This window comes from Cajanus cajan, chromosome 8 (assembly GCF_000230855.2).
Source record: "Cajanus cajan strain Asha chromosome 8, NIPB_CcT2T_4, whole genome shotgun sequence".
Lineage (NCBI taxonomy): Eukaryota > Viridiplantae > Streptophyta > Magnoliopsida > Fabales > Fabaceae > Cajanus > Cajanus cajan.
Genome location: NC_138524.1, coordinates 199066 through 227045, shown reverse-complemented (window position 1 = coordinate 227045; position 27980 = coordinate 199066). Strand labels below are relative to the sequence as shown.

The following is a 27980-nucleotide window of genomic DNA, read 5'->3' as shown; positions in this document are numbered from 1 at the left end:
TAAATTAATTGACAGTTAAAAGAATTGATTGTACAAGTTTGATGAAGTTTCCCATTACCGCATCAAAATAACCTAGCTCCCCTGCAACTTGGTTCTGATTCTTATGAACAGTTCATAATCAACACATACAGTGCGTGTAACTGTTATTTCTTAGATTTCATTGAATCACAAATTCACAATAAACAAATTTAGGAGGAAAAAACAGCGCAAGTCATTTGCACTACAATGATATACACATTTATCCATGCATCCGAACTCGTTAAAATTTATATGTCAACAATTTTTTCAACTTGAAATCATTGCTGGATTCATTTTTCCTTTTCATTGTTTAATGATGATGAGGTTACAAGATTGAATGCATAGAGACACCCCCTCCCCTTTTTCTTGCCAAAGAAATGAATACGCATGCATCTAGTAAATGGATGGGGGACACGTATATGAGACCCTAAGATCAATTTGATCACTTGGCATTGTTACAAATCCCGGGGCAATATGAACAACGGCGTAAGATCAATAGACATATGAACAGTAATATGAGAAGATCAATAGATATATTACCTAGCACTAGCCTCTTTTACTACTGCTAAGCACTCTATGAAGTTGGAAAGCTTCTCCCTGCTCTCCATTCAACGATCGTCTCTCTAAGCAGCAAGCAGTGAGCTGTCTAAGTAACCTCTCAAGATAGGAGTGCAAGCAATGTTTAGATTCTTTCGTATTCGGATTTGTGGACAATATCATGGCATTTACTGTGTCAGCTACAACTTCACGCTGCGAGTCTTTCAGAAGATAACCTACGGAGGATTCCAGAGGCTGTTCATATGCCAGCAAAGCAACACAGTCCTACAGAATGAACAATCCAAAGGCAATTTAAATATCAGTTCAAGCATACGACAATTGTAGACCAACAGTAAACAGATGATATACACACAAAAGACGATGATTATTTCACTCTTGCGCTTAAAAGCAAATAATAGAGATGAGATTACTCGTGCTAATCTAGTAATACCTTTAATCCTTTATATAAGAAATAAATGAGTGGTCTTTTTTTGTCCTAATTATAAGAAGCATAGGCTCACAAGTTTTATACCCTCCATTCATTTACAGTGAAATAATCTATTAATGAGACCTACTCAACATTTATTGTCTAAAATAACAACCCAAGTCATACTTCATTAGTGAAAAAAATTATCTTTTGAATTACGTGTAGTAGGTACTCCCTCTGTTTTTTTTTATTGACGTTTAAGGTTATGTACAAATTTTTTTTAGTTTTTCAAAATATTTATTACTTATTTTCATGTTATATCCTTTAGTGATTGGAGAAGAAATAGACACATTAAAAATGTATAAACACATTGTTCAGTAAAACATACATTAATTATTAAGGATAAAAATGAAAAAAAAAATTTAATAAGTTATTGATTTTAAAAAAGTGACAATGAAAAAACGACTATAAAAAAAAAACCCAAGGGATACGGTATAAAATTAGAGGAGCAGTAATAAATTAATTATTGGTAAGAAAAAATCACCTGAACTAAATCCTCAAAGACAGGCAACCCAAAAAAACATGTCAATTCTATTCTTCCATATTTGACAGCCTCCTCAAGTGCTCCAACCTACATATGGCATACAGAAACCCAAACAAATATTAATAAATTGTTCATTTTCAGTATGTTACCTGGGGGTTTTGAATCAAAGCTAGAACATTGAAACGACATATTTGACATTTTGAACAGCAAAAGAGAAATAATGTCAATTGAGTTTGGATTCCCAGAAATGGAATAACAACCTAAATCCACATTTATGACTACTGTCAAATGAAAACAAGAAAAAGTAAAGAAACATACCCGAACTAATTCGATAAATTTTTGGCAATGAAGCAGAAAACATGTAGCTGACGTATTGTCCTACAGTAACCAGAATTAATTCAGAAAGTGATTAGAGGAATCATATCACAAACATAACCTCCATAATATTATGATTCAAACCATAAAACACACCACAGCAAACATGATTGCATTTTTAATCAGTTCAATTGGAATTAGCTTTGCATCAGAACAAGATATACACAGCTGAGACAAGCATAATAATCTGAGAGAGCCCACCTCAACAATCTGTGGATACCATTCACGCAATTTACCAAATGCAACATCAATGTCCCCGTTCCTAATTAGCTTCATTGAAAACAAAAGACGCAAGTCAAATTAAGTTTGAAAATCAGCAAGTATAAACAGCCAGGATATCATACCAACAATAACAAAAAAACGAAAGCAAAACTACAATTTTTAGGAATGCGTAAGTTTAACAGGGTATGGACACTCTCAAAAAAGGTTCTAAATTCTAACCAAGTAAAGATGCTCCTTTAAAAGAGATTAGAATTTTAATCTTTCATATAATAATATCTATTAATTCGTTTAAAAAATATTGGAGGTTTGACTCCCTTAAAAATGATAAATAAGATCCCCAAGGAAATATTGACAATAAAAATATATCAACTGAAAATTGCAGAACATTCTCCAGCAGAACAGAAGACATGTAGACACAAAGAATGCCTTGAATTTATGACGGGGTTTGGTTTGTTTTCTTTTTTAGTATATGTTTTCATTAGCAGTTACAAAATCATATCGCTTTCATCTGTTTTTTTTTTTTTTCAGTGTTATAAACAAAATAGTGAAAAAAGAGCGGAAAATATTCTCGCTGCTACAAAATCTAATATCATCTTCCCAGTTCCCTCCCAGTTCCCTCTGAAAACAAAATGAAAAACTAAACAAGACTGAAGCGCATATATCTCCCAAATTTAATAGAAGATTTTTTCAGAGAAGCAACACAGGTATAACTACATCTACATTCAAATGTCAAGCATGCCTCCAAATGATTGAGGTTGTGTTTGGATGAAGTATTTTAAAAATTTAGGGAATTTGAGTTATTTTGATTTCAATTTCCATCATTCATTCAATACTTTGTTTGGATAAATCAATTCAAATTTATTAAATTTTAAATTCTTAATTTGAAAAAGGAAATTTGACTTCCACCTTAGGCAAAATTGATTTTAAATATATATATATATACTCTTTTTTTGAAATCTCGATTATACTTATAAAAATAAATATTAGCCAATTTTTAAATATTTAAGAATTTAAAATTTTAATATTAGACTATTTAAAAATTTTAAAAATAATTTTGAATATTTAATAATTAAAGAGAGAAGAAAGGGGTGAAAAGACAACAGTGGATGAGAGAAATGGAAGAGGAAAAGATGGAGAGAAAAAAAAAAAAAAAAAAAAAAAAAAAAAAAAGAGGAGAGAGAAAGGGAGGTGGGAGAGAGAAGGGAGAGAAGGGAGAGAAGGGAGAGAGAGAAAGAAGAAAGAGAAGAGATTAAAATTTGAGAGAGAGAGAGAGAAGAGAGAAGTGAAAAGGGGATAGAAAGTAGGAATGAGGCAAGACAGAGAGACAAGAAGGAAGATACAAGAGAGAGAATATAGAAAGATACAAGATATATAAGTGAGATAACAAATAAAAAACAAAGTGAGACAAGAAAGAAAAATATAAAGAATTTCAAATTCTTACTTTTTTTTTGAAGAATTTGCAACCCACTATCTCGAAGAATTTCACAAATACTTGAATTTCAAATTCTTTATGAATTCTCCTACCAAACAAAACATTTTACTCCAAAGCATTTGAAATTCATTAAAGAAAAAATGAATTACCCTCTTAAATCCCCTCATCCAAAACATTGTCAATTTCTGTTTTATGACTGAATGAAATTGACAGGAAAAAAAGCAAACTAATTACAGTATTATATAAAACAGTAAGGAGAAAAAAGTCCCCTTCTGCAACCAATCATGTTTGCACATGGGCTCATCATGTGTCCATGCATGTGTATATAACAAGATAACATTATTATTTACATCATTCCTTTCACAAAATTTTGAAGGCAGGAAACAGGAAGAAAGTGGTAACATTTTTGCAATTATTAGGATCCATTTGTATAATAGAATTGGAATTACAGGTTGGAACTTGGAATTCTAATTTCAATTCCAAATTTGACAAATGGAATTAAGAATCTTAATTTGTATGTTTGGGAATAAATATTTGAGATATAAATCACAACTCTAAATTGAATTGGAATTCTAATGGAGGAGTCGGGTGGCATCACGGCTACATGGCAGGTGCCAGTAACAATTATTACTTGCAACAATTGTAGCCAGAGTATGCGAACAGCATAAGTTTTTTAAGTATGAAAGTGACAGATAATGAACAATAAAATATGAAAATATTGAATTTAACTTTTGTCATTAGTATTTAAAACGGTTTAAAAATTGAATATATAATATAAATTAGTTATTTTTTTGTTCCATGAATAATATACCTGCCGTAGAGTCTTTCTGTGGTTTAAAGCATATGTTATTTCCTGATCATCACTTCCACTTTCTTGGGCTATGTATATAGGAGGAACAGTACTTTTACTAGCCACATCAAATGAATTTAATGTATCTTCGTAGCCATAGTGTAGCAGGTAGGAGCGAACAATTCTGTTAACGAAAAAAGGATATCAAAGTTGAGAAATATCGATTAGATATTATTTACTTATTAATATTGGTTCCCATGAAAACCATGAATGTCACTCGGATAGGGTTAAAAAGATTATTTCAACCTTCCTATGGTTATGCTTGTCAGCTAAACAGATTAACATTGATTCCCATGAATGTCACATGGCTAGGGTTATGCTTGTCAGTTAAATTACTCTCAATACAATCATGTAAACCATAGTTCATATATAGAACTATTCAATCTCTGGTATTCTGCTACCCCACTGTTTTCTTCTCCTCCCTTCTCTGGCCAAAACTCTTAGATACTGTTTGCAACTGAAGAATAAAGATAAAACTCATAAAACTTCTAAAACATATGATATATTCCCTATTTTCTTTCAATTACCCTAACCATAAAAGTTCATAACCGATTACCCATATAACAATTAACATACCCTAAAGTCCAGTTTGATATTCTAGCAGCTAATTTTTTGAAATAAAACTCACCATGCGGTGGTTCATGGTGGCAAGCCAGATAGTATTGCAGCCTATGGCAAAACAATGCGTCGTCTATAATGAACATGTTACACAGCAAAGAAACTGAAGAAGCTAAATAAAGCAAAACATTTCAAAAACGATAAACTGAAAATATCATAATTCATAAATTTTAGAGACATCATAATTATCACAAGTTCAATAGAAAAAACGGGAGAACAGAATGGAAACAAAGCCCCCAAAAAAGTGCAACTAAGGCTCTGTTTGAGATGGTTTTGTTTATTTTAAAAGCTACAATTGGTTTTCAATTTCTAGTTTGTAGTTTCAGTTTCTAATTTAAAAAACTTGTCAATCTAATAATTTTCCTTTAAAAAGTTCACAAAGATGTGAAGCTATTCAATGAGGCTGTGATAAAAGCAAAACATTAAAAAAAAAAAATATATATATATATATATATATATTCCATTTGCATCTGAAACAGTACTTATTGGTGGCCAGTGGAGACAACAGAGCCATTGGGTCAGTGCAAGTAGAGAAACCACTGATGGCGGTGTTTCCAGTAGAGAAGTAGCAAAAGGGTTGCAGGTGATGGCAAAAACAAAGGGGGAGAAGCAAGGGGTGGAGAGGTAAAGACTAGAGGTGACAGGCTACCCAGCCTGATGCAAATTGAGCAAATTGATCTAAAAAGCTCAAATTCAACTCAAGCTTCTAAAATGAGGTTCAAGTTGGAAGATCGATTTTTAAGGGGTTTTGCACGCTAAAGCTCAAATTGGGTCATGATCAGATCAGGCTGAGAAGACCCAAGTATAATTTTCAAAATTTAAAGCCAAGTTGAATAATTCATTGGGTGACTCCAGGTTGGGTCAGTCACAAACTTGATGTGGAATACAGGATATATAGCATGTTGAGCCAAAATGCCCAAGATCAAGTCAAACTTCTAAAATAAGGCACAAGCCTAGTGAAAAATCCAATTTTTGCAGGTTTTTAACAAGCTAAGCCCATACAAGGCCATGTTCAAATCAGGTTTAAAAGGCTCATTAATTCATGCTCAAAATTTAAAGCTCAAATCCTACACTTCATCAAACGGTTTGGGTCAAGGCAGACCCTCTTCTAGCAAGACTGAACGAGTAGAGGAGAAGACTAAACAAGATAAGAAAACAGTATGAAGGAAGTAGAGAAGGGTGGAGGAAAATATTAAAAGGGATGATACAACAACTAGAACTAGAAAATACTTTTCTTGTTAAGTTAAAATGGTTTTAAAATTCATTTAAAAACCATTTCAACTCCTATTTATCCAAACAAATTTTGTTTTTAATTTGAAGTCTGAATACTATAAATTGGAAAATTACAAATTACAACCACGCCAAATGGAGCCTAAAATAAAATTAAAAAAAAACAAATAAAAAGAGCAGAATCAATTGAAATAAATAAATAAGAGATTGTGAGCCAGAAAATGGGTCACTCAAGATGGGGATCACAGTTGAGATGGAAGAGGATAGAAAAAGTTGTGAAAAATAGAAGCGACCTAGATGCCTGTATTTTGTGCTTTAGGGTATCATGAACCCATGTTTCCGCCATCCATGGCTACTATTTAAATACTAGTTATATTACAAACACTATAAGAAAAAACTTGCACCCTAGAGACTCTTGGACGATATACTACAACATATGTTCTACATAGCTAGCATATTTATTTTATTGCAAATATTTATATCTGCATAAAGGGAATTGGGGAAAAATATGCCAAAGACCGCTTCAACCTCAAGCAATCAGAAAATTTTATTTGACATAAAAAAAATAGATAATGTTGAAGGCAGGAAAACATAGCTTAAACCGCTAGGAGATTAAATTAAACAGCTGAAAACACAATAATCACCAAGAATTTTCCCCTTTTCAACAGAAGACAACACTACAAAATAAATTTGAAATGAGAAACACAAATCCACTTCGAAAAGCACTACTAAACCTCAAAGTTCTTTAACATGACACAGTTCTATATATTGTATAAAATCATAATATTTTATACAAGTCTAAATAAAATATCTTAATAATCAATTTTTTTCCTAAGGAGAAATAGAAATTAAAAGAGAAACTGGTTTATTGGCATCTACTTTAAATGCAAACTCATACTGCATTTTCACCAACCAATATTAGATTCTCATTTGGACAACTACACTAAGCGAGCTTGAACTATTAAATTATTTTCTCATATCAAACTTTAAACTTCCATGGTTACAGCTTCCAGCACTAAACCTCTAAGAACCACTTAGTACACCTTCAGATGCTCCCCCATTAAATTTATAATCTCGTCACTTAATCTTATTAGATGAATAGAGCACCCAAACAATCATTTGTAACAGATAAATTTGTGGGCAATGTGATAGAAATCTGCACTTAAATCCATATGCACACAAATTCTTAGGGAATTTGTCCTTAGTTCTGTAATCTTACCCTGATCCTGATTACTAACTATAAATACAGTCCCAACGAAGTCCCTAGTTAAAAACAATAGAAAATAAAGAACATACTCAACTTAAATAAAAATGTAATGGAAAACGGAGTTTAATATAAAAGTTATTTATAAGGTAATTTTCCTCACCCATAACTGACATTTGGTGGCACAGAAATTTCCTCTATTTTCAGTTGCTGCTTCATTCTTTCTTGTGCTTCAAATTCCTGATCAAATAAGATATGTTTAAGAAAAACATGGATAAAGAAAACTATATAGCATGACATTGATATTTGTGAATGTAGTATATCAAATTTAAATATTTTAATTCACCATTTCATCCAAGTACCATTTTAGATGAATAAGATGTATGATAAAGTTATCAAAATATCATTTATTTCTCCTCAAAGTGCTTACTCTAGAACTTATTATGCTACTAAAGAACCGCTTATGTTTAGACTGGCATACAGTTTTTCACTTTAAAGGATATTATATTTTAAAAGGAAAGGAAAAAAAAAATTCATAGTAGCAGCCCGAGAACACAGGGTGAGAGCCTGAGACAACACACCTATACTAATTTATCCCACCAAATTGTGAATCATATGAAATCGAAAAATATTGTGAACATTAATATTCACAATCAATTATTAAAAATAGCATAAAACATAGCTTTTCACACAATGAAACATTATAAACATCCATGTCTGAATAATATAAATACAAATATAAATATAAATATATTTACATATAGATGTTTCAACAATATAAATATAGATATATTGAAATTGAATTAATATTATATTTTAAATTCATGTCAGCTAACATAGTATAGCTTATGGGGAAACAATATACAGAATTAAAAAATTTAGAACATCTAAGCTTCCCAAGTATTAATTAGGTCTCCTCCATATAATTTACTCCCTCTATTCACTATTATAAGCAAAAAAAAAAAAAAATTTGTTTTTAAATATAAGCAACTTTCAACTATTTGTCTTATTTAATGATATTTTTCATAAAATATCTCTTCTTTACTGCATGACCTTTCAGCTGTATTACTTCTTTTGACATTTCTAACAAGAACAATTTAGGAAGAATATTATAAGATTGGTAAAATTAATACAAATAATTAATTTCCTTGATATGCATAAAATCAGTTTTTTTTGCTTATAATAGAGACATCACCAAAGAGTATGTTTATTGTATATCTGTCCAACCAAGATTCCATGCATGAAGAATAGCACAGATTTCTTTTGGCACAAATATCAAAACCATGGTATGGACGGAAGAATTTCATTTTTCACCTGAAAACACAAACTGCAAAACAAACTGGCACAATGAAACCACACTGAAACCTTAGCCACCACGGCCATTGCCACAAACATTTATCATTAGTCCTGCCTTTATACCCTCCATCAACACTTGTTACCAACATGGTTGTCCAAATCAGGTTTCAATTCATAGAATTATATATTTTTAAGTGTTAGGGAGGCTTAAAGTATACTCTAATGATAAACATACTGGATTTGTTGTGTGTTCAATGTGTTGGTGGGGATAGTTCCCCACACCAAAAAAACTGTCTGGCCCAAACCCTTGCCTGCCAGAACTAGGTTAACTTGCACTCTTGCAGTATCAGTGTTCCCATTCTCTCCATTCATTATCAATGCTGAGGAAAAAGACAACAACAATGGAAAAAAGAAAAAACAGGCAACATCATCGACATAAACGTAGGAGCAGAAAAAGTAGATGATAGTGAATTACTACGAAATTGGGATTCAAATTATGGCAATTCTTGTAAATCAGACAATGATCAGCACCAAAATGAATCCAAAGTTATGTATAGGAGATGCAGAATCGCATAAGATTCTATTTAGATAAACTCCTCCAAAAACATTCACGGGAGGAAAAAATATAAAGGAAAAATAAATAAACTTCTCCATTAGCTAACATTAGCTTATGTGTAAGCTAACATTAGCTTATGCATAAGCTAATTTGTAGAAACTCTCATTATCTCCAAAAACTTATTTTTAACATGCATAAACTAATCTTAGTGTTTCATTTTCCTTATCTATTTTCTTCTCCTATAAATAATAATGGAGAAGTTTATCCAAATAGATTCTAAATGTATCACAATTATGCAATTTCGATTACACTAATCCACACAATACTAACCTTGAGAACAAGCAGTTTAAAATGCGCCATCATAATCTCATAATACATGTCTTACCTTTAGGTCAAAAGTGAATGGTTTCTGCCCAAAGTTGACATGTACCCTGTTAGAGTTATTGAAAAATTAAACACCTAAGTAATGATGAAAAGAAGCTGCTATTTTCTATTTGAAAGTAAAGAGTTCGCAAGTAGTGCTGGCAATAAAATGAAAAGATGTAAAGAGAGTAGTGGCAGTACTCTTCATTTTGGCTATGAACAGCAATGGTTGGAAAAAGGGGGCCCTTCATGTCTTTGTAAACAGAGCCAACGACTTGGCCATTTTTCCTGGGATGGAAAGAAGCAGAGAAATGGTATGTTAATAGTATTGAAAGAAGAAAGTAGATGAGGAGGAGTAAGCGGTGAAGATTACGTGAAAAAGAATTCATGGGCGGCATAGTTAATTCCGGCACCAACTACATCACCAGATGTAAAGGTTGGGCCAAAGGCCTCCCCCTTGCCATGTCCACGATAAAGCAGACCATCATCGCCGTGGTAGCCGCAGCTATTGGCCTCCCACCTGAGAGGAATTAATAGGGTTAGGGTTCCAAGAGAAGAATCAAAAAAGGCACCGAGTGATACACTCACCCTGGCTGTCTTCGCATCTTGAAGGTCTCAGAGGTGAAGCCAATGGCAATCTGGCCCTTAACGCCCGCATCCTTGACGTGAATCTCGAAATAGTAAATGAGGCGCTTCGTAGGAGCAGGCTTGTTGGCCTGAATCACACCCACGTCATGGCCGTGAAGGTTCACGCTCGTATACTTGACTGACAGCTTGTCAGTTGACACCACCACGAAACCACCAGAGCTGTTAATCGTGTTCAGCTCCCTCGGTGCCTCTTCCTCTTCCTCCATCACTCCCTCTTTCATTTCCCTATCCCTACACGCCTCCAAGAAGTACAGTCCCAGATCTTGATCTTCCACATTTCTCCTCTTGCTGTTCCCGTTACTCTCACTCATCGCTATATTACAATTCACAATACAAACCCTACCACCTTCTTTTTCTTTCAATTTCCAACACCCTCACAATATACTTTTCTTTTCTTCAATCGCACACCACCGTAATCGCTATCTATTCAGAATTTCAGATCAAAACCATCACCCTCTCCTATTTATTTCTTTCTAAATTCTAATTAATTAATTAAGGTAAGGTCTAGCACCGGCACTAAAACCATTTCTTCGCACTCACCCACCGACTTTTATATATACTTTTATAATATATATATATATATATATATATATATATATATATATATATATATATATATATAAATATATATAGAAAGCATATCAACTGAGAGGGAATTTATTATGAGAGATGAGATAGTTAAAATATAATCCTTAGATTAAATTAGGTTGGGTCAGGTTTAGATGAATCTGAATCCAATCAAAATTCAACTGAATTGGGACAGAATTGTGTATTTCTTTCAAAATTGAACTCAGCTCAACTTGACTACAAACAAGTTAGATTAAGTTAGATCAATTGTGTTAATATAATTAATATTTTTTTATAAAAATTTAAATAATTTATAATAGATATAAATCATTTAATATCTTATAAATATAATATTATCAATTGATAAAGTAAATAATGATATAAATTAAATTTAAAAATAAATTTATTAATATATTACATTGTTATCCACCTCAAACAATGTTAATACAAAATAAAATTTAAAATAAATGTTTGTGTTGTTAAAGTATTATCCGTCTAAAAATACAATAATTATTATTAAACAAGAGGGATAGAGAGTATTATCATAAATAAATAATCACACTAATTTATTATTATTATTATTATTATTATTATTATATTATATGATCAAATCAAGTTGGATAACAATCAAAAAACACAAAATTTGTTATTCAATCTATACAATACCTAATTTTGATGAGATTGGATTGAATTAACTCAATCACTAAAAAAATTTGACTTAATTCATTGAATCAATTTGAATTTGTGGAGTTATTCATACTCATTTACATCCATAATACTATATGTAATTTTTTTTAAACTTATTGAAAATTCTTTATTCTTAAATCATATATGTAAAATTTTATACTACTTCAAAATAATTTGATGTTTCATTCTAATAGATCAAAACTAACATAATATATACATTTTAAAATATATTAAAATATAAATATTTTAATTATTTTTTAATTTTAACATAAATTAAAATAAATATACAATATAATATAAAATTATAATTGAGCAATTGTTTATTACCTTCACTTTAAAGAAATAAATCTTTTGTAATGGATAACATTATATTTTTATTTTCTTTAAAAAAATATATTAGCTTAAAGCTGAGTCATGACGTCTTCCATGTTAGCACTCACCCATCCCATATTATTATTACTTGACGCTGTTCCATACTGTGTTTTTGTTCCCATAAAAGTCCCTTCTACAATTCCTGCCATCGATCATTGCACGCACATTTACATATTTAATAAGGGATATCTAATAAAGTATTTATTTAATATTTTGTATTTATTACTTTTTGTGTCTATTAATTTTTTAAAAAAAATTTTCTCTAGATAATTTAACAAGATCTAGATTGAATTGTTGCATTTATTTATATAGGATTGGAGGTGTCATAGTACCAAACTTAAAAACTATTAAAAAAATTAGATGCAATGGGCTACATCGTCAACTTGAAGATACAGGCCGAAAGCATCAACCCAAAAAAAATAGGAGACGGTATGCCAGTCTTCCATTCCAAAAAAAAAAAGATATTTTGCTCCTGCTGCCTTCCATGTGGCGCTGGCGAGGAAGAGGCAGCAGCCAGTATTCAATAAAATACCACTTCCGAACAGAGTCATCTGCTGAACCAAACTAGTTTGGCTGCAAGGTCCACCAAGCTACTAGTTTAACTATACAATAAAATACCACTGTATAAATATGGAGTCTAAGATTTCTGGTATCCTGCTTATGCAACATTGATTAATCAATTTCCAGAATGCAAGTGCCGTGCAGCATCAGTGCTTATGTCATGCCTTTCTATCCCAAGGTCAAATGACGGAGACCGAAAAATATCAAGGTTGGGTGTGTGAGATTGAGGGACAGTATCTTGCTTCTGAATTGACAAATCTAATTTCCGTTTTAGAAGTGAAGTTGCTTGAGCCTCCAACTCATCAAGATCAAGGTCATTATAAAATTGATCATCATATAGAACATCTGTAGTTACAATTACATCGGCATCCACTGTTTCTTTTTTTGATTGAAGTGCAAATTCTCGGTCAAGGTTCATATTTGGGAAGTGTCCAGAATGGTAAAATGACAGTCTTCGTTTGCGACTTCTTATCTCTGTCCCAGTTCCCGTAGGAGAACAAGTTGAAGGCACTGCTTCTGAGGTTATCTGCTCGATACTAACAGATTCTGATGTCGGATTAACTGACTGTTTGGTTGGCTCTGTATGGAGATGATTCACTGTCTTCCCAGAAGAATCCTCACTTTCACTAATACTGGCTGCCATAGTCACAGAGTCAGGAGTGAAGGTGGCAGAAAAACCAAGCCCTCCATTACTCGGTGTTTGACTGAGCAAAGAACGCCTGCAGCAGAGCTAATTCTAATTATAACAAGAAGTTAATAACACTTTATAGTTTAGAGTTAATTCAATGTGATTTTGTAAATGCGCATATAATTGCAAAAGACTCGATAACAAGTTAACGACACTGATGTTCTCACATTTAGTTAAATATGTAACTAATGACAAGAATGCAGCTCTACACGTTACAACTAACATATATATATATATATATATATATATAACACCTGTAAATTGCCATCATGTCCAATCTGCTAGCTTCAAGCTGACTAGCTGCCGTAGGGTTGGTCCTGTCATCTATGAAACTGTCAAATGAATTGCCATCCTCGTCATCTTCATCATTAGATACAAAGGAATCTAAAGATACCCTGACAATATTGAACAGCTCATGAGATTGGATATTTTCACAAAATGTTCCGTGATATATGGATTATTTATATCATTATATCTTTTTAATCAGCAATGAAAGATATGCTATGATACTAAATATTGCATGTCAAAAAATGCTAAAACAAAGGAAGAGAATGCAACATTCAGCAAGTCTTTAGAAAAAGCTTACTCAGCTTCCTCCTCAATGAAGTCTCTCACATTGTGTGTTGATTTCCTTTCACCTAAAAAGTGAAAAATGAAGCACCACAGCCTTAAGTTTTCTCAAATAAATCATTATAGAATAGAATTTTGTTAAATATATTTCTAAGTTGTTTTAAAGAAACAAAATATGATCTAAAATGCTTCAATAGAGCAAGGAACAAAAGAAGCAGTAAACAAACTAAAATCACCTTGGCCATGCTTATATCGTGCAGGATTTGAGGCAGAAGATGATTTGAGAAAGTTTGCTGTTGAAGCAAAAATTTTATTGTTTTTATGATTTATATTACTTTCAGTATCTTCAGCTTTCCGCAACCTTTTAAATTTGCGTGCAGGTTTAATGCTTTCAGACATTTCACCACAATCTGGAAGTGCTTCATCACTGAAGCTTGGGTCAGTGTTATGTACATGGCCTTCCTCAGTTTGAGAAAGGAAGACTAGACCTCTTCTAATTGCACGATTCTTGAGCTCAAGTAAAGAGGTTTGAGTTTCATTAACAACAGGAGAAGTACAGGCATTCTTATTGGTGCCTCTATCAATGAGGACCTTTTCAGTTTCCCAAGGGCTTAAAGAACTAACATCCTGTTCTTGGTGGAGATGAACAGGTAACATACACTCGTGTATGACAGAATTGAATCTTGATTTCCCTGAAAAATTAAATTTATTTCCGAACAAATTATGTAACTGTATTCACACAATTAAAAAAGTGATCACTCAAAATATTGTACACAGTCACTTTATCACCTTGAAGACACCGACCTCTTTCATCAACGGGAGACTCTGGAACAACACCACTTCTAATAAAATTAGTTAAACGTGGACTGAGTTCTTCATCTTTCATGCCATTAATGCAAGCATCTGCAACCAACGAAGAAATCTCAATCTCCACAAGATTTACCATTTGACCAGCATTATCTCCTTTATTGGACACGCTTCTCTTAGCAATTGGAGTCTCAGGAATTGTCTCATCGCCCTCACATGTTTCCTCTTGATCCTTACTCAAGTCACTGAAAGTACCATCTTGTGGAGTTATATCGATGAAGTCTTTGCTTTGAATCCCAGAATGACAGCAATCCAGCTCCAGACAATTAACAGAGATTACATTACTTCTCATTGTATGCCTAGAGCATGATTCATTGTCTGAAGAGGACAGGAACAAAAAGGACTCGCCGTTAGCTAGTGTATTCACAATATTTATATGTTATTAGATATTACCTTTTTTAGCTTCACAACAGAAGTTGAAAATGTGTAGCTTCATAGAAAGGATGTTAATTATGAATACGCATCAAGAAGTAAATAATTTTGAAAGGGGAAAAACTATAATGAAGCAACAACTCTTTTCTGTGGCAATGTTGACAATGGGAGTGCTTGTTGTTTGGCATTAAAATTCAGGGGAGAAAATTAAACAGAAGATATTACCTTTTTTATCTTCATCAAGTTTGGTAGTGGCGACTGGCTTACTTGGTCCCAAACACAGAGCTTCCTGAATCACTCAACGGATATATCATTTTACCAAAAAGGAGAAGGTGAATCATATTATATGATCATTTTCATAGTGTAGTACTAATCTAAGAGAGGAAGTAGAACCTGGAGTGAAGAAGTTTTGTCATCTTCCGGAAATGATACTAGTCCTTGCAAACGCTGCATGATGTCTATAAGCATCAATGTTCCAGGGGAATGCTTCACTTTATGCACTCTAGAAGGAAAGGTCTGAAAATGGGGAAAGGCAATAAGAGACATTCTGCAATTGTTTTCCCCAGTAGGGACAAAATATGTTTCAAGAAAATCAATTTCAGCAACAGTGAGTTTGTCCTTTGATGGAGAAGTGTGGAATTCATCGTCTTTCAAATTCTGTTGACGAGGAATAAATTTTTCAATGGACAACTCTACATATTGAACTTCTGGTTTAAGGACATGGGGAATCTACAAAAGTAATTAATAAGATTTAGAGGATTAGGATAGAAAGCATAAATAAAAAACAAAAGAAGTTATCTGATGATTTCTGACCATCCTCGGACTAGGATGAAAGGTGAAGCTATTTACGCCTCCATTTCGCATGTGTTTACTTATAGTTTTGCTCTTTGCCTGTTTTCGCAAGTAGCCCTTCAACTCTGCCCCTTCACAAGCTAAAACTAGTAATGATTATTAAGGAGCCATTAAAACAATCACTAACAACTTTCTTGAAAACTATCACTTAGACACTCCCAAGACATTTTTCATCAAAATCATAATGAAGAATGCCAGAAATGTGTTGTAAATAGGAGCATCTTAAGAGATTTGATAACATTTTATTATCTTTCCTTATTTCCTTTATTTTTGTTTGATTTTCATAGTTACCTGTTATAAGGACAAATGTATATCTATAATAGGGTAAAAGAAAAATGTAATTAGCAAGAAACAAATTAATAGAATTATTTCTTTCAACTTGGTATCAGAGTTCCTGATCTTGGGAGCCCCACTTCTGCTGCCCTAAAATCAGAAAAATCAAAGTTGTTGCTCCCTCTCCACCACCAGCGTTGGTGCCACTGCTGTTGGAGTCAACAGTGAGCCAGAAAAGAGGGCCTAGATCCTTCCTGCTTAATGCAGATTTGAGTTCTTTGTCTCTCTCCTATTGTTTATTTTTTTAGTTCATCCATGGGTGATGCAAATTTCCATTCGTTTCAATTGGAACGGGATATTACAGGACGTAAGGCAGAGATTGATCGTCTAAGAATGATGATTGAATCTAAGTAAGCCCTTCAACTCATGCACACTGTCCATGAAGGGTAAGAGTATTTTCAATACTTTTGGCTTCGTTTCTCAGGGAGTTTGGAATCTTGATTCTAGAGCAACAAATCACATGGCCCTCTTTCCTTCACTCTTTGCATCATATTCCAAAATAAACGTCAAACAATTTATTACAATTGCTAATGGAAATACCATGCCCATTATTGGTTCTAACAGCATTCAACTTGAGCCCTCTATTTCCTTACATAATGTCTTACATGTCTCGAAATTGGCTAATATACAAAAGCTCACCACAAACTTGAATTGTTCAGTAACATTTTTTCATTCTCATTGTTCCTTTTAGGACCTGGTCATGAGGAAGACGATTTTAATTGATAAAGAACAAGGTGGATTATACTTCCTAGAGCAAAAATGGAATGGTGACAAGAACATGGAGTCAACCTCAAGCCACCATGCGAAGATTGATACTTGAGCCACCTCTCAAATATGGCTTCAACATAAGAGGCTTGGACATCCTCCTTTTAGTCTTATTAAATCTTTGTTTTTGCAGTTGTTTACAAAAGTTTATGTTGATTCATATAATTGTGATGTTTGTCAGATGTCTAAACACCATCGTTCCTCTTTTCCAATTAGTGGTAATAAAAGTTTTATCCCTTTTGATTTAATACACTCTGATGTGTGGGGCCCGTTGTGGAATCAATCTCTAGTGCTAAATGGTTTGTGACATATATTGATGACTGTACACGGGTAACATGGACATATCTTATGACAAATAAATCTGGTATTGGTTAAATAATTGTCAATTTCTTCCATCTTGTTAAAAATCCATTTGTTAAGTCCATAAAAAGATTAAGATTTGATAATGGTACTAAATATTTGAATCATGATTTGCCTAAATTTATCACTGATAATGGTATTGTACATGAACTTACCTATGTTAATACTCCTCAACAAAATAGGATTGCAGAAAGAAAAAATCGTCATTTCCTAGAAGTTGCTAGAGCCTTACTCTTTCAAATGTTTGTTCCTAACACTTTCTAGAGAGAAACTATTTGAACTTCCACCTATCTTATAAACAAAATACCCACTCAAGTCCTTAATGGTATAAGCCTTATTGAATTGTTACAATCATTAGTTCCTTCTTCTCCTTTGATGTCAAGTTTATCCCTTCATGTTTTTGGCTATGTTGCTTTTTTCCATTCGCATTGTCCTCATCAAGGTAAATTGGATTTGATGGCAATCAAATGTGTCTTTGTTAGTTACCCATCAAATAAAAAGGGGTACAAATGTTATCATCCTCAAAGTCGTAAATTCTTTGTCTCCTTGGATGTCACATTCCATGAAAATAAGTCCTTTGTTTGCCTTCGACTTCTGGGGGAGAAATGAAGATGAGTCTTGCTTAGAGTTATTACCATTTTTCTCTCTACAAGATGTCCAAAATGAAGAAGAAGAAGAAGAAGAGGAAGATAATTTCTTTGGCATAAAATATAAAGAAAGAAAAAACCCACCTTAGCATAGTTGTCAATCTCGAGTGATAACTCGTAATGACTACCGAGTTTACGAGACTAGTCAGTCCCACCTGTACAACTCGGATGTAAACTCGTTTATAAACAATCTCATGCAATCTTGCCCAATCTCGAGCAATCTCGCCCCCTCTGTTGCTAAAAGCAAAAATTAGTCTTTTCTTAGTTTTTTATTTGTTATTTTAAGAACTTATGTCTTGTTTGAAATTTTGCATGATTTACTACTAAACATTGCTATTTTAATATTATAATTTGTTATTTTACTCTAATATGGAGTTGAAATATTGAGTTATTATGTTATTTATAAGCATTATAACATATTTTTTATATTAAGTAAACTCTTAAGAGTTTACGATTTGAATTTATGGGACCTAAATGAGATTATGTAGACTCTCAAGATTGAAAACCTTGCACCTTAGTTCCACATCAAGAGGAATCGTTTGACCCGGAGGAGAGTGATCCTGAAGGTAATTTGGAGGAAGAAAGTGTTAATGATGATATTCCTATTGTTTTGAGGAAAGGAAAAGTATCTTGTGTTAAATATCCTATTTCACAATATATTTGTATTGACCATTTGTTTGCTCAGCATCAGAGTTTAATTGTTGCCATTGATTCAATAGATATCCCAACTTCAATCCAGAAAGCCATAAGAGAAGAGCATTGGATTCTAGCCATAAAAGAAGAAATGAAGGCATTGGAAAAGAACTCAACGTAGGAGATAGTAGACAGACCCAAAGACAAGAAAGTTGTTGGATGCAGATGGATATTCATAGTGAAGCACAGAGCTAATGGGACAGTAAACAGATATAAAGCAAGATCAATAGCAAAGGGGTACACACAAACTTATGGGTTAAACCATGAGAAAACCTTTGCGCTGATGGCAAAGATGAATAGAGTACGGGTTATACTTTCTCTTGCAACTCATTTTTACTAGGACTTACAATAGTTTAATGTATAAAACATCTTCCTATATGGGGATTTAAAAGAAGTTTATAAAACACTCCCTAGTGGCTAATGGCAATCTCACAATACTTTTAGTCTAAGTAAACGACATGATCATTGCAGGTGATGATGAAGAAGAAAAATTAACCCTAAAGAAGAAGTTGACAACACAATTTGAGGAAAGCTTGGGGAAGATGAATAATTTCTTGGGAATTGAAGTTGCTTATTCCAAGAAGGTCATATTTATCTCTCAAAGAAAATGTCCTTGATCTTCTTAACGAAACAGAAAACTCGGGATCCAAGATCTTAGGAGTTCCAATTGAACAAAATCACAAAATTGGAAGTGAAGAAAGTCTAACAGTGGATAAGTATCAATATCAGAAATTGGTATGAAAACTAATTTACCTATCACACACCAGACCAGACATTGTTGATACTATGAGTGGAGTTAGTCAGTTCATGCATGAACCCCGTGAAAGGCATATGTAGGTAGTTGGAAAGATCCTTTAGTGCTTGAAGTCAAGTCCAAGGAAAGGATTACCGTCAAAAAGAGGAGACATCATGTCTTTGGAGATTTATACTAATGCAGATTATGCAGGTCAGTCACAAATAGGAGATCTAACTCTAGATACTGCATGTTCTTGGGGGAAATTTGGGGACTTGGAGGAGTAAGAAATAGAACATACTTGCTTGATCTAGTACAAAAGCTGAATTCAAAGCCTTGGCACAAGGCATATGTTAAGGGCTATGGATGAAGATTATTCTTCATGACCTTAGTATTAAAATAGAGTTACCTATGAAGTTGTTTTGTGACAACAAATCAGCCATTAGCATTGTTCAACATGACAAGACCAAGCATATTGAGATAGACAAACACTTCATTAAAGAGAAGTTAGACACTGACCTTATTGTTACAACTCATGTCCCTACAAGACTCCAAGTGGCAGATGTACTTACAAAGGGACTTCCTACTAGTCGATTTCAGACTAATAGGAAAATTGGGAATATTGATATTCATTTACCAACTAGAGGGGGAGTGTTGTAAATAGGAGTATCTTAGGAGATTTGATATTATTTTACAATCTTCCCTTATTTCCTTTATTTCCTTTATTTTTGTTTGACAGGGTAAGAGAAAAATGTAATTAGTAAGAAACAAATTAATAGAATTCTCTCTTTCAACACTGAATATTAAAACAAGCACTAACAACTTTCTAGAAAACTATAACTTAGACACTCCCAAGACGTTTTTCATCAAAACTGGTAATAGAGAACACCAGGAATGTTCATTTCTTTCTCAACAGTAACACTAGCCAAGAAATAAATAAAACTGATAATCAAAGGATATCAACTCGTCCATCATGCTTTCTCCCTGTTCTCCCCATTCGCTGAATCATTCTAAGTGGTGAAATATTAGCATCAAAAGATATGACAAGATCAACTTCCATGATATCAAGACCTTCTTCACCAATTGACGTAGCAACAATGACATTATAGGTGCCAGACCGAAATTTCTGTTGGTGAACCATGTAAGTATATGGAAGGAGTATGAATCTTTATACCAAACAGAATACATACCTTCAGCACAGCCTGTTGAACTTTTTGGGACTGACCTTTCATTGCTTTCCCTGTAGATCATTTAAATGAAGATTTTCTTTTACAAACAGAATAAGTAATAATGATGAATGCCAAAAAAAAAGAAAGGAAAAAAAGGAAGAAATAAAAGAAGAAAATATACATGTTGGAGGATAAGACTTAAACAATATTTTAAATGAAACAAAATATGTGATTCTGGTTACGTAAATGTCAATTCCATTGGTCATGCTGTACCAAATAAGATGTATTTTTGGGAATAACCGAGACATGTTACGTTCAGCACACAAACAATTCTAAACAAAGTATCATCATGAATACCTGAACTTTGACCAATAAACTCAGTAGCTCTGACTAATTCCCCAATATCTCCAAGTGCATCCATTATATCCCTGAATGTGTTGAATTAACACAAGAAAATTTTCAAATTTGGCCAAAAGTTCTCAATTACTGTGCAGAACAAGATAATGAAATGACTCAAATTAATTTTACCTGACACTTTCTCTGTAATTGGAGAAGATAATTACCCTGGAGTTTTGCGGATCATTGGTTTCTGCAACCACATCCAAAGATGTCATTCGCTGATCAGTATACAAAACACATCCATAAAAGAGTGTAATGGGAGTTTATTAGAAAAGCAAAAAATCAAACTCAGATTCAGCAACAAGATTTGTGCCAAAATATTTCAGTCTTTCAAACTGTTTTGGAATAATCCTTTCGGTCAAAAGCAGAATTCAAAATCAAATTAAATTTTATAATACAAGAATTCAAGAAGAATCATTATAGAAAAGGAAAATAAGAAAATCCAAAAGCAAAAAAACATATCTTCCCTGCAAAAGAAGAAACTAAAAAATAATGGTTTAAATATATGCACCAAAATATGTCAAAATAATGAAGTCCTACTCCTATGATCTTTTTGAATTTCCATACATGCAACCCCCTTTAACAAAAGCCTTTGCTTGTTTAGATACAATTGGTTAAAAGAATTCTATCTCTCAGAACTCTCAAAGACAGGTACTATCCGATGGGAGGAAATTTTTATTTAGTCTGTCAAAATATTTTTGATGGATCTAACATTTCTCGTCTAGTTTTTGCAGCCTGCTCCAACTTACCAAGCCCCTGTAGATAGTGTACCTTGGTAATAGATTAGTTTCTTTCATTCACTGCCTCCGGGATTTAAAACACCATCAAGAAACAGCCAAAGTTCATACATAACAAATAACACTGGCAAATGTTTACCTCGAACCTAAAGCATATGTGCAATCATATTACTCATATACTTCCTTTTTTACATGTATTTTACACCTTCCTTTAATGGGAGAAAAAAGAAAAGAAAGACGACAAGAATTCTTCTCACTTTTTTTTTTCTCTGAAGGAGAATTGTAGAATAAAAATGTTAAAATATCGTAGTTGAACATAATGCTGTGGTGCGTGTTTAGAACTTCAAGAATACTTGACAGTTGACACATAACAATATAACATCCATGTAAAAGAAACAGAAATAAATAAATCTTAACTTAAAATCTTATTTTATTATTTTAATAAAATAAGGGGGGTGTGTTGGATTAGGATTTTAAAGGATTTTTTTAGTTGAAAAAAGTCTTGCGGATTTTAAAAGACTTTGCAGAATCTTCTTGACTTTTAAAATTTTGCAAGATTTTGCAAAACTTTAAATCAGGATTTTAATGGATTCTGCAAGACTTTTAAGTCAAGATTTTAATGGATTCTGCGAGATTTTGTGAACTTTCCAAGATTTCGTGGATTTTTGACATACAATAAGAGTTCAAGATTTTTTTCATACATTCAAATTTAAAAAAAGTCAAAGACAAAAATAATAAAAAAAACAACAATGTCTAGATAAAATAATAATAATAATAATTCTTCGTAATATTATGTCCTCCTAAATAACATTCACCCACATATTCATAGCTATACTAGTCTTTCAATCATTTTCATTAACCGGTAATGTTGAAGATCAAGGTTTGTCTACCGCTCTAATTGGAAATTCATCAGAACGACATTCTTTAAATAAAATAAAAAAAGTTATGTAATGTTGTACATGCTAAAAATTATTCTAAACAACATTTTAAATTGTTTATAATTTGTTTTAAAATATTTTATTTATAAATTTATAAATGATTAAAAAAATAGTGGGGCAACCATCCTACTCTTTTATAGCTAAATATGTCTCTACATTTTATATTGGTATTTGAGTGAAAGTTTGTCTTTCCTGCACTTTTATTCATTTAAAATATCTTAAAAACTTAAAAACATCAACTAGGAGAAGAAAAAATATATCTGAGATTTGTTACAGGTACAAAACAATTTTTTTAATATTTTAATTGCTTTCAATTATTCACTCCCGAAGAAATATTTTTAGTATTAAATTCTAAAATACTGCAATGTCTTATGTTAATTTTTTTTTTTAAATATAAAAAATACTAAATTCACAATATAAAAATTAATAATAAAATAAAATTCATAGTAAAAAAAGAAATAAAATAATTGTCGAGTCATAAAAGGAGGAGAGATAACAGTAACAAATTCAAGGAAGGGAGAGAGATCACAATTTTTGTGTTGAGAGGGTTCTTCCCCCAACTCATTCTACTCACAGAAACCTAATTCAAATTCATCTTTTATATATATATATATATATATATATATTCTTTTGTTTTAATAAATCTAAATTGATTACAACATCTTAAAGATCTACAGTTGATTGTAGAGATCATGATATCAATTTCAACTTTCACCTTTCCTTTTTCTTGACGCGTGTTAAAAAAAATTAATATTTAAAAATTGAAATTTCAAGAATTTTCTGTGTTATATATCTGAGGAACAAACTCAACTAAATAGAACAAAATAGAACAAGTCAATTAAAAAAAACAGAGAGAAAATAGAGCAAATCAATGACACTATTATTTACATACTGGAGTTTCACCAAATAGGAAAATGGAATGGGAACAGTAGTACAATATTATATATGAGCAATAGTTAAGTATTATTAGGGGAGAAAAAAATGAAGACATGAGCATAGAAAAAAAAAATGAAAAACCCACTTGAAAATTCTTAAAACACTTGAAAAGTCACTTCAAACAATCCTCCAAAATCTGATGAATTTGGATGAGATTGTTTTATGAATTTGGTATTTATAGATATCACTAAAAAGTCCTTCAAAATCCCTCTAATATAACAATCCTTTAAAATTCTTATATTTTTGAATATTAATAGATTGTTTTTAAGTGACATAAAATCCTGATTAAATACTAACGGACTTTTTTACTTTAAAAAAATCTTTTAAAATCTTTTGAAATCCTAAACCAATACACCCCCTAAGATATTTTATTTAATTAATAAATAAATGTGTGGGCAGCGGGATGGGTACTATTGTACCCGTGCCCATTGAATTTTGTGGCTAAATCCCTGCCCAATCTCCATCGCCTTTTTTGTGGGATTTTATCCTCTCCATTGGAGGTATCTTTAGCAGGTACCCATAAGATCCAAATATATTTTGTCATCTCTAACCTCAAGTGTGGCTAAAAAGATCGGGTAAACCAAAATAGATCTGCATTTTAGGGAAGTCAATAGTAGAATAGTGATAGAAGGTCATGGAGAATGGTGCCACTTTGATACCATGCTGATATTTTGGTATTTTAGCAATACAAGGTGGGAATGGAGAAAAGAGGGATTTTGAATAATATTTACTTGTGTATTCTGTTGTATAATAAGAATAAGATAATGTGATGATAAAACCTAAGCACTCATCCCTATTTCTAATTATAATCCTAACTAAATAAAGAAACACGTAATCAAATACTAGAAAGTATGGAAATTAAGAAACACATCATCTCACAAAATATCAAATTGGATTCAATCCTTTTTGCACCTAAATTTGATTGTAACTTGTTATCCATTAGCAAACTGACAAGAGATTTGAAATGAGTCACTAAGATTTTTCCTAATCTATGTGAATTTTGGAATCGAGAAGACGATTAGCAATGTTGGAGAGTGTGTTGGACTCTACCTCGTTTAAGTTGAAGAGTCAAAGAAAGGACCGGAGGCAAATTCGTGAGCAATAGTTGGCCCAAGTAGTGAAAATTTTGTAATTTTGTGGCACTACTAATCAGGCCACCCCAATTTTATGTACTAGGAAAAAGTGTTCCATTCATTATTCAATTAAAACTCAAAGCATTTTCAATGTGTAATTTGCCTACTATCCAAACATACCTGCAACTTTTATCCAATTTAATCTTACAAGCCCTCCAAACCATTTTCTTATTACACAACAACAAATGGAGTCCATCTCAAGTCACAACATAGATGGTTTGTCACATTCATTGATGATCACACCCGTGTTACATGGGTATTCCTAGCGAAAGAAAAGTCAGAAGTTGGAAAAATATTTGAAACATTTTATAACATGGTGTAAACACAAATATTTTACCTCTAGAAAATGAAGTTCCTCTAGGTAATGTTGCTCCTAACCTTGAACATGCTAATAACATTGATATACCCATTGCCTTAAGGAAAGGGGTGAGAACTTGCACTGAACACCCTATTGAGAAGTATGTGTCCTATGGGAAATTGTCACAAGAGCACCAAACTTTTGTAGCATCCCTTGACAGAATCCACATTTCAAAGAATGTTCAAGAGGTCCTCCATCAACCCGAGTAGGCTAAAGCTATAATATAAAAGGTTCAAGCCTCGGTTAAAAATGGTGCATGGGAGATCATTACCCTCCTAGAAAGAAAGAGGCCCATTGAATGTAAATGGATATTCTCCATAAAACAAAATGTTGATGGTAGCATAAATCGGTACAAAGCTCAATTGGTGGCCAAGGGATTTACCTAATCATTTGGAGTGGACTACAAAGAAACATTTGCACCAACGACCAAACTAAATTCAATTTGTGTCATTGTATCATTGGCTACGAACTTAGATTGACCACTGCACCAATTAGACATAAAGAATGCTTTTCTAAATTGTGAGTTAGAAGAGGAAGTCTCCATGCAAATTCCTTCAAGACTTGAATCATCCAATACCACAAACACGTGTGCAAGCTCCAAAAATCTCTCTATGGCCTCAAGAAATCTCTGAAAGCATGGTTTGATCGACTAACTCGAGTTGTCAACGAAGATGGTTTCAGTTAATGCCAATCAGATCACACTATCTTTGTCGAACACTCCATGAAAGGGAAGATAGCTTTATTCATTGTCTAAGTTGATGATATTGTTATCACAGAAGATGATTATGATCAAATCATACACCTAAAGAAGCTCTTGGCTAAGGAATTTGAAGTGAAAAACTTGGGATAACTCAAGTATTTTATAGGGATGGAAGTTGCTTGGACAAAGAATGGCATTTATATGTCTCAAAGGAAGTATACTTTGGACCTCCTTCAAGAAACTGGGATGCTTGGATGCAAGGTGACTAATACAACCATTGAACCAATGAAAAGAAGCAATTCCGAGGAAAAAAGTCCATCAGCTAACAAAGGTCTCAGAGGTGAAGCCAATGGCAATCTGGCCCTTAACGCCCGCATCCTTGACGTGAATCTCGAAATAGTAAATGAGGCGCTTCGTAGGAGCAGGCTTGTTGGCCTGAATCACACCCACGTCATGGCCGTGAAGGTTCACGCTCGTATACTTGACTGACAGCTTGTCAGTTGACACCACCACGAAACCACCAGAGCTGTTAATCGTGTTCAGCTCCCTCGGTGCCTCTTCCTCTTCCTCCATCACTCCCTCTTTCATTTCCCTATCCCTACACGCCTCCAAGAAGTACAGTCCCAGATCTTGATCTTCCACATTTCTCCTCTTGCTGTTCCCGTTACTCTCACTCATCGCTATATTACAATTCACAATACAAACCCTACCACCTTCTTTTTCTTTCAATTTCCAACACCCTCACAATATACTTTTCTTTTCTTCAATCGCACACCACCGTAATCGCTATCTATTCAGAATTTCAGATCAAAACCATCACCCTCTCCTATTTATTTCTTTCTAAATTCTAATTAATTAATTAAGGTAAGGTCTAGCACCGGCACTAAAACCATTTCTTCGCACTCACCCACCGACTTTTATATATACTTTTATAATATATATATATATATATATATATATATATATATATATATATATATATATATATATATATATATAAATATATATAGAAAGCATATCAACTGAGAGGGAATTTATTATGAGAGATGAGATGGTTAAAATATAATCCTTAGATTAAATTAGGTTGGGTCAGGTTTAGATGAATCTGAATCCAATCAAAATTCAACTGAATTGGGACAGAATTGTGTATTTCTTTCAAAATTGAACTCAGCTCAACTTGACTACAAACAAGTTAGATTAAGTTAGATCAATTGTGTTAATATAATTAATATTTTTTTATAAAAATTTAAATAATTTATAATAGATATAAATCATTTAATATCTTATAAATATAATATTATCAATTGATAAAGTAAATAATGATATAAATTAAATTTAAAAATAAATTTATTAATATATTACATTGTTATCCACCTCAAACAATGTTAATACAAAATAAAATTTAAAATAAATGTTTGTGTTGTTAAAGTATTATCCGTCTAAAAATACAATAATTATTATTAAACAAGAGGGATAGAGAGTATTATCATAAATAAATAATCACACTAATTTATTATTATTATTATTATTATTATTATTATATTATATGATCAAATCAAGTTGGATAACAATCAAAAAACACAAAATTTGTTATTCAATCTATACAATACCTAATTTTGATGAGATTGGATTGAATTAACTCAATCACTAAAAAAATTTGACTTAATTCATTGAATCAATTTGAATTTGTGGAGTTATTCATACTCATTTACATCCATAATACTATATGTAATTTTTTTTAAACTTATTGAAAATTCTTTATTCTTAAATCATATATGTAAAATTTTATACTACTTCAAAATAATTTGATGTTTCATTCTAATAGATCAAAACTAACATAATATATACATTTTAAAATATATTAAAATATAAATATTTTAATTATTTTTTAATTTTAACATAAATTAAAATAAATATACAATATAATATAAAATTATAATTGAGCAATTGTTTATTACCTTCACTTTAAAGAAATAAATCTTTTGTAATGGATAACATTATATTTTTATTTTCTTTAAAAAAATATATTAGCTTAAAGCTGAGTCATGACGTCTTCCATGTTAGCACTCACCCATCCCATATTATTATTACTTGACGCTGTTCCATACTGTGTTTTTGTTCCCATAAAAGTCCCTTCTACAATTCCTGCCATCGATCATTGCACGCACATTTACATATTTAATAAGGGATATCTAATAAAGTATTTATTTAATATTTTGTATT

At 32.3% G+C, this 27980-nt stretch overlaps 2 protein-coding genes across 8 annotated transcripts; both read right to left on the bottom strand.

Annotated features, from left to right (window-relative positions):
* Positions 1 to 256: 256 nt before the first annotated feature.
* On the bottom strand, positions 257 to 10835 carry RANBPM (SPla/RYanodine receptor (SPRY) domain-containing protein). The gene is made up of 10 exons (XM_020358704.3): positions 10261 to 10835; positions 10046 to 10192; positions 9874 to 9960; positions 9695 to 9740; positions 7621 to 7697; positions 4367 to 4529; positions 2103 to 2171; positions 1845 to 1904; positions 1527 to 1613; positions 257 to 840 (listed from the first exon to the last, which is right to left on the bottom strand). The coding sequence occupies exons 1-10, from the start codon at positions 10629 to 10631 to the stop codon at positions 565 to 567; spliced, it is 1383 nt and encodes a 460-aa protein (XP_020214293.1). The 5' UTR covers positions 10632 to 10835; the 3' UTR covers positions 257 to 564.
* Positions 10836 to 12228: 1393 nt separating this feature from the next.
* LOC145950908 (DEAD-box ATP-dependent RNA helicase FANCM) lies at positions 12229 to 26653 on the bottom strand. 7 transcript variants are annotated; one of them, XM_083062811.1, is made up of 14 exons: positions 25440 to 26653; positions 25037 to 25332; positions 21085 to 21145; positions 20914 to 20984; positions 20578 to 20627; positions 20348 to 20513; positions 15818 to 15945; positions 15398 to 15733; positions 15230 to 15293; positions 14555 to 14950; positions 14002 to 14457; positions 13782 to 13833; positions 13450 to 13590; positions 12229 to 13226 (listed from the first exon to the last, which is right to left on the bottom strand). In XM_083062811.1, exons 2-14 carry the CDS (start codon positions 25107 to 25109, stop codon positions 12623 to 12625), a joined length of 2598 nt encoding a protein of 865 aa, XP_082918937.1. In that variant the 5' UTR covers positions 25110 to 25332; positions 25440 to 26653; the 3' UTR covers positions 12229 to 12622. The 7 variants fall into 7 exon arrangements, with proteins under 7 accessions (XP_082918937.1, XP_082918938.1, XP_082918943.1 ...); XM_083062812.1 differs by having other exon boundaries at positions 25037 to 25273; XM_083062817.1 differs by lacking the exons at positions 25037 to 25332; positions 25440 to 26653 and adding an exon at positions 21832 to 21954.
* Positions 26654 to 27980: the final 1327 nt, after the last annotated feature.

Bases quoted from the DNA above. Each gene is read 5' to 3' on its own strand.
- RANBPM (XM_020358704.3), bottom strand. From the start codon at position 10,631: ATGAGTGAGAGTAACGGGAACAGCAAGAGGAGAAATGTGGAAGATCAA. The intron at 9,961-10,045 runs GTAATCTTCACC...TTTCCATCCCAG, and splicing joins GCCCATGAATTCTTTTTCAC to GAAAAATGGCCAAGTCGTTG. The intron at 7,698-9,694 runs GTAAGACATGTA...TTATTTGATCAG, and splicing joins CATTCACTTTTGACCTAAAG to GAATTTGAAGCACAAGAAAG.
- LOC145950908 (XM_083062811.1), bottom strand. From the start codon at position 25,109: ATGGGTATATCAATGTTATTAGCATGTTCAAGGTTAGGAGCAACATTA. The intron at 20,985-21,084 runs GTAAAATTAATT...CAACACATTCAG, and splicing joins AATTACAGAGAAAGTGTCAG to GGATATAATGGATGCACTTG. The intron at 20,628-20,913 runs GTATTCATGATG...AATGATCTACAG, and splicing joins GTTTATTGGTCAAAGTTCAG to GGAAAGCAATGAAAGGTCAG.